The sequence below is a fragment of the Eurypyga helias genome, unplaced genomic scaffold (assembly GCF_000690775.1).
Source record: "Eurypyga helias isolate BGI_N326 unplaced genomic scaffold, ASM69077v1 scaffold45920, whole genome shotgun sequence".
Taxonomy (NCBI): domain Eukaryota; kingdom Metazoa; phylum Chordata; class Aves; order Eurypygiformes; family Eurypygidae; genus Eurypyga; species Eurypyga helias.
The window spans coordinates 9326-16797 of NW_010224620.1; the positions used below are offsets into that span (position 1 = coordinate 9326).

Sequence of the window (7472 nt, forward strand, 5' to 3'; positions counted from 1 at the left end):
GGGGCGGCAGACAACAGCAGCAGCAGCATGTAACAAGTTGGCCTGGAAAGCAGGTAGAGACCCTGAGATTATGGGAAGAGGCCGTCAAAGCAAGGAAGAAAGGTAAAACAAAACAATACCTACGGTCTTGGTTTTATAAGATACTGGAGTTACAGTTATATAGGGAGTTTAAGGTGTCTTACATGAAAATTTCGTTCTCAGCGCTAGAAGTAATAGCTAAAAACTGTCAGGAGGATAACATGACCAAAATGACGCTGTTGTCAACGAACTCCTTATTACTTACTTCCCTTTGGTCTCTGTGCTTGAATGTGTACGTAGCAGTCATCAATTATAACGGGATGCTTGTGTCTGCTCCAAGGCAAGAGTGTTTTTTTTTACTTGCATGTGGTTTTTAGCCATGTTTATGCATATTTACTGGTTGTTAACTTGTGTGCATATATATTTATGTATATATACACACACCCCACCCTCTGTCCTTGCATCATCAGTTGGCATATGGCTGCTTTCTGTGTCCCTTTCATCTTTGCTCTCCCAATTTATTCCATCCGCTTTGGTGTAAAGTTTTCTGGAACTCGTAGAACTTACTCTTCTATCTCTGTGTTTGTTTTTAAAAAATTCTTATTTCAAAGTTAACTAATAAGTGATCCTGTTTCTCATTCCTGCACTTACGCACACCTGTGCTACTGTAATTGAAGTTGAATAGTTCCCGTTGCTGGTCAGTGTGTCAGTTTGGTAAAGGATAAATTGCTTCAATTCCGTGCCGTTAGGAGCCTAGTAAAGTCCCCCCTCACCTAGTTCATTCTTTTTCACAACGATCCGATTTCTAATGCTTATTGTGTGACTCTCGGGGATCACACGTTTTAGCAGAAATTCGTAGTGACCACTTACTGTTTATCACTAGCTGTTTTTAGTAATAAGTGTTTCTGACTCACCTGATTTTTTCTTCTCTCCTAAACTTCCTTTCCGTTTCTTCACTCTTTTTTTTCTTTTCTAGGTCTTGTTTGTGTATTAGGCTGCTAGCTCCTCTCGCCTTGATTCTTTTTCCAATTGAATTCTGTGATCAGACAGTATAGAAACAGCTTTTTTTTTTTTTATTGTAGTGATAACAGAAACACTGAATATCATCAGGCCACTAAATGGATAAAACAGATGGGTGTCAGATTTAGAAAATCTCTGAAAATTTTTTTCCTGCTCGTTCCTTCATATGTCTCATTCTCTCTTCCCTTCCTTTCTAACAGAAATTACTGAATATGCTTTAACAGTGGTTTTGGACCGAATGGTGGGTGAGGGAGGTGGGTGGGGACCAGTAGGGTCAGATTGATGGTATTAGCTTACTGCAGCTGGGGAAGGGGCACGGGGTGGGATGAGTCTGTGATACTGTGCTGGGAAGGTGAAGCTAGGCCAGTCAGGGCCATGCCCACCCGTGGCTCTTTCCATGCTGGTTCTCCTGTGCTAGTGCCACCTGTTGCGTTGGCTTTATGACATGATTTTTGTCTGATACTATTTATTTTCACAATTTTTAATTTTTTTGTTCTTTCCCCTCCTTTCCACCCCTCATAGATACGGACTTTGAAGAAACAACAGTAACCCTTGAGTGGGGCTAATGTTGCTTTCAAAGTTACCCGTCTTGGTACATTTGTATTGCCCAAGTGGCAAGAGCGGACTCTTTGCTCCTGGCTTACCTCCTGAAACGTGGGTGTAGACTGAGCTTGGTGTCCTACCCTACAAATGTGGAACAAGACACGACTTTAGAAGTGCCGTAACATTGATCTAGAGTATATTTTTATCAGTTTCTCTAGAAGTCATCCCTTCATCCACCTCCACCTACCCACTTCTGGTTTTGGAGCCTACCCATGTGGGGAGCCGGCAGGTGGTGCTGATGGATGCCTAGTGATCCCTCCAGCTGGGTCCCGACCGCTGCTGCCGGCTCCCCACTCCCCATCCCGGCCAGAGCCCTCCAGCAGCAGGGCCAGGAACTGCCCTCCTGGCTCTTCTGTGTTCGACACTTAATTCCTCCTTACGGCACAACAAAGTAAAAAAACCCCAAACCCCAAAACCCACAAAACCAAACCAACTTGGTGTGGAGCTGTAGCTTATGTGAAGGCTGAGGAGATACTGGGGGTTGAAAGATGTAGTGACTGGGTAGCCTTGAAAATTGCGAAGTAGAAGTACTGTGATCAGTGGAACAATTTAGTAGCAATAATTAAGGCTGAAATAAGCAGGTAAATATTGAAATGAGCTTTGCTTATCAGTCCCTAATAATGACTTTTTAAAACCTTCACAGAATGTCAGTTCACCTTTGAGAAGGCTATAGAGTACGTACCATTCGGTATGTACACTCTCTCCTCTATTTATAATGTTCCTCGGGAGGATTTTTTTGATTGTACGATACTGTTTTTATGAACATCGAAACCCTCTTTGTAAGACAACCTCATTTGGATTCTCAGGAAAAAATACTGAATTGAAATGAAATGCATGAGAGTTTGTATTTCTTGTAGGCTATAGAATGTTAACAGTTTTAACTTACTAATAATTCCTAAAGAAAATTATTCCAGAATTTGTACCTGTTCTTGTTTGGTTTTTGGTTTTCTTTGTTTTGTTTGGGTTTGGTTTTTTTTTTTTTAAATCTTGTCCATGGTTTTTTCTGTGTTAAAAACTTTTTGTCTCTTTATGTCTCATTTTTAGAAGCTGCTAACTTGTGCCAAACCTCCACTGCTGCTACTACGCCTGTGACTCTTACTACTCCATTCAATATAACGTCCTCTGTGGCTTCTGGGACTATCACAAACCCAGTCACAGTGGCAGCTGCAATGAGCATGAGAAGTCCAGTAAATGTATCAAGTGCAGTTAATATATCCAGTCCGATGAACCTAGGGCATCCTGTAACTATAACAAGTCCATTATCCATGACATCTCCATTAACGCTCACCACACCAGTCAATTTACCTACCCCGGTAACCGCTCCAGTGAATATAGCGCACCCAGTCACTATAACGTCTCCCATGAACCTCCCCACACCCATGACGTTAGCTGGTCCCTTAAATATAGCAATGAGACCGGTAGAGAGCATGCCTTTCCTGCCCCAGGCCTTGCCCACGTCTCCTCCCTGGTAAAGAATTTATAAACAGTATTAAAAAGGATTAAAATGGAATCCTTACCAGCAGTTCTTTTTTGGGTTTTGTTTGGTTGTTTTTTTGTTTTGTTTTGTTTTAGTTCATAATAAATTCAGACTAAGACACTGGGGCAACATGCACCATCAGAGACCATAGTAGCATCTTCCCCTGTCGATTTGGCTCATATGGTTCAAACTTGAGTTTCACTGGAGCACTTCATTTAAAGTAAGTTTCTACCTTTTAGCTGACTGATGCTGAATTAGAGCAGATACTTATTCGCCAGACTTTTTTAGGAAAAAAAAAGAAAAGGTAATTAAAAAAACAGTTTTATGTTTTGTCTCCCAAATTAGAGCTTAGAAAATTATTTTAATCTAAACACTAGCAAAGACCCCTCTGTACCTTTAACAGGGTGGATGGCTGATCTTAACTTGGCAGTCATTAAGTCCACTGTTTCTGGGCTAGTGTAGAATCTTTGTCTGTGTTGATGGCTTTTTTGTTTTTGTTTCTGTTTTTTTAATGAGTAAATGCATTACAATGTTGTCATTTTTAAAAAAAAATGCATTTTGGAGAAAATATGCATTTTACCTTTGGGAATATGATAATTTCAGGCAGCATTCCCTATGGGAAAGGTGATACCAGCTCTGATATGCAAAGCATATGATAACTTATCATTCTAACTTCAACATATAATAGGGATTGTGACCTGATATTTGGAGATGTAAATATTACCCAACATATTACCCTAAGGGCATATAGCATTGTAGTCAACATTTTTTAAAAAAAACTGTTATTGTTTGGTGAGAAACAGCCATGGCTGACAGAAGAGGAGTCAAGATGTATGTAAACATGGTCTCTGAACAGTCAGACCCCTATGGGACTCTTACCTAAGAGCAAAAGGAGTGCTTTGAAACTTAAGAAATATTGCTTTAAGCTGGAAGATTCTGGAGGCACCGGGTGTGATTTTTATGCCCTCTGCCTCCCAATCAGAGCCTGCTGGTGTTCCAGCAGGGGACAGACGTGTTAGTTGTTCACTAGAAGTTTTGTCTTATATTAAATTGTATACAGTTTTTATTCTAACCACTAACTAGGTAGGATGCCCCTCCAGGACAAGCAGAAAGCGTCTTTTAATTTCTCCCCTATTTCTTAATCTAGTGTTGTGCAAATCTGTTCAACTTTGTAAATATTTGCAAACATCATCATTTTTATGTTATTCTTCTATTGTGTTAACACATTTCTATCAATTTGTGGGAGTTCTGGGGTGATGGTTTCGACTGTCCAGTCCAGAACCTCTCCACAAATGGTCACACATGTTTAAGCTACATGTGCTTTTTATTTCTTAACCTGTTTATCTGTACATAAAGTAGAAAGCAAAATCTAGGGAAACAGATATACTTTTTAGACTATCGTCACATATTCACATTTTTAAAACTTTGTTTTAAAAAAAAAAAAACACCCTAAACCGAAGACTCTACATTAAAAAAAAAAAAAAGCAGTTGAGATGTTTTTATCTTAAAGAATTTGAAAGCTATGGAGTTAGCGTGTGTGCATTTTCACAGAGTGCTGTCAGGACCGACTAGTCAGAATGGACTGCCTGCTGTGTCAGTACGAGCAGAGATTGCCAGGCTGCTGGCTCAGGTGACAGGTATCTGTATCATTACGTGAAACTGTTCTAGGGGCTTGGACTACATAGTAAAACCAACAAAAAAAAAAAAAAAGAGCTTAGTGTAAAATAATTTTATAAATGATCTTTTGTACTTTAGGACATCAAATTGTACAACTTTTGTATATATAAAAGCTTAGGAACTTTCTGTTTAGCAGAAGGGAAACACATTCCTACACTTTTAATGTATATGTTTGTTATAATGTCCATGTAAACATATGCCCTATGTTTGTGCCTTTTAATTAGTTTGTCTCAATAAACAAAAATGTAGAGAAGAATACGTAGCTATGACTCTGTTACCACTGTTCTTACTCCAGATGTGTAGAGGTCTTCGTTTTTGCACTGTGTAGAGCACTGCGTGCAGACAGCTGCATGACTCGGGCCGGCACGGCCGGAAGCAGGCATGTGAGGCCAGTGCAGCCCAGCAGAACTCCTTCCTCCTGTAGCGTAGAGCAGCCCGCGCTGGTGGGGCGTCGCATGTTGGGATGTCTAGTTCTGAGCCGTCTCTCTGACCCGCAGCAATGATACCAACTTGCCCCAGTTCTACTTAGTAGTTGTAGCGTTCTGGATCTGGGTAAATGGCAGAGATGACGCTTAGAGGAAGTTTGGGTGTCCCTGAGCTTCAAAAAAAACCCCAAAAGCATTAAAAGCCAATATGAAAATGTGTACTAGAAGTGGTTATCTATGAATTACTTACAATAAACAGGTGTGAGACTTAATTCTATGTTGTCAGTTCCTGTAGTGTTGACAGTGGGTCCTTCGTGCAGCCAGCACGCCCTGCCGATGGTATTTTTATCCCGGCAGAGTAGCAGTAGAATAAACACATCAAACACCGGCAAGGAAATTTTTCAACGTGACAGAGGCTTCCCAAACCGCTAACCATGGTGCTCTTAGTATGGGATAGGAAAAGGGCTGTTTCCTTTTTATTTTCTGTTGGTTCTGCTCGAATGTACCTGGTTTATGTCCACAAAGCTACATTAGCTAATTGTCAACCTGTTTCATTTGTACCTGGGTAAACATTTGCTTTGTACTGTGTATAAATGGTTCTGAGGTGTGCTCCTCAGCTGTCTCGATGCGGACATTAATTTCGCTTTGTGATGCCATCGTATGAAATACATTAAGCTGTTTTTTTGACAAATGAAAGCTCCATGGTCAAGTAGTTTCTACGGCATGCGTGCTACCTTATAATTGATGGTTCATCTGCAGCGTGACGAGGCAATGAGGCCAGCTGCTGTCGGGAGACAACGCGTAGCTGCGCGCCAGCGAGGAGTGATCCGTGTGGCGACGCGTGTCACCGCAGCAGCGGGAAGTTAAGGCTGTAAGAAAATGGTGGATGTGAAGAACAGATGCTCCTGTTACACCGAGTTAGTTTCTATGCAGCTGATGCGCTTAGCCTAGTTTTATTTCATGGAAACTTTTAAGCTGGATCCGGTCCAGCATCTAGGGAAGCCTATTGCTGCTGCCGATTCGAGTGGGTTTTATGTCGAGCCCATTCAGGTCTCCGATTGCAAGTAGTTCAATAGGGGGTTTATTTTTTTCCTCTTAAGTTTCCATAAGTATTCAGCGTGAGGTTAATGGCTTAGCACCGACTGACAGTTTTCAAGTTGAATATTGCCTTGGAAGGATTTGTGCTGTGGGAAGTCAGAACAGGCAGAACAATGGCATGAAAACTCGTCCTGGGCAGAGAGAGCCTCCGGGTGCCTGGCTGTGTGCTGGCGAGGCGCTGCGGGGAAGCGGGCCACGGGGAAGTAAGTATTACGGCACAGCCACCCGTGCTGCCGGGCAATGGCATGAATGGCGTACCTTCGGCAGGGGTTTTGCTTGGTTTGGAACACCCCGCTGCTTCCAGAGGGTGTTTGGGGTGAGGAGAAATTTGGGCTGCGACCTCTTCCGTCTTGCCATCGGAGAGTTACACTCGAGCGTTGTAAATTTGGAAGATTTCTGTTCGCTCAAGATCACGGATGAGAGAGGCAAAACACGGGTTATCCTCGGCACGAGTTAAATTCTATTTGCCATTGCTCACAAATAAAATACTTCTTTTCCCCTTTTAGAAGAACTTTTTCTTTAGAGTGGCAGAAGGAAAAAAAGCATTTACCGTGTTTACATTTGTTCGTGAGAGGTTTAAAGAAAAACGCCCCAAACCCAGTAAGCTGTTTTAGCCGCAGCAATCCCAGGTTACGTAAAGGGGCCAGGGTTGCCGAGGGATTAGTCAGTGGCGTTACTGGTGGCGATAAACCCTCCAAGTTCTGCTCCCTCTTTGCTCACTTTTATTTTAGAAGCAGTTGCTCTGAGCTGTATTTTGAGAACTGCCTGGGGTTAAGTTTCGAGGCTGTCAGGGGTAGATTCCCACCAGAGACGGAAGGACAATTGGGACTAAAAGAATGCCCAGGTTTTTAGAAGCATCGAGTACTCGGGTATTATTTTATCTTCCCACTCAGGATGCCTGTATGGGAGCCGACTTGTTGAGAAGTGGACTACAGTTTTTCGCTGCTGGGCCCTTGTGAAAACTCCTTTATTGGTGGCTTAGTTTATCCATCACAAAAACAGATTTAACAGTATTTTCAAAAGGCAGCTATTAAAAGCACTTCAAGTTTTTAAATGCCTCAGAGGTCTGTCTCCGTCGACCTTTTTAGCAGTGCTTTTCAGGATAAATAGTAAGTGTAAAAATAAATCTGGCAGAATAAAACTTAAAACTTGAT

General features: G+C 41.8%; 1 protein-coding gene across 1 annotated transcript in view; it reads left to right on the forward strand.

The window, feature by feature from the left end:
* VEZF1 (vascular endothelial zinc finger 1) overlaps positions 1 to 3189 on the forward strand; it is a gene marked incomplete at its 5' end in the record, with an annotated part of 7419 nt that extends 4230 nt beyond the window's left edge. Inside the window, 4 exon segments of the mRNA XM_010146452.1 lie at positions 1 to 4; positions 7 to 102; positions 2285 to 2329; positions 2686 to 3189. The exon segment at positions 1 to 4 is cut by the window's left edge and continues 113 nt beyond it. Of these exon segments, the coding sequence (XP_010144754.1) occupies positions 1 to 4; positions 7 to 102; positions 2285 to 2329; positions 2686 to 3113 (573 nt within the window).
* Between the last annotated feature and the right edge of the window lie 4283 nt (positions 3190 to 7472).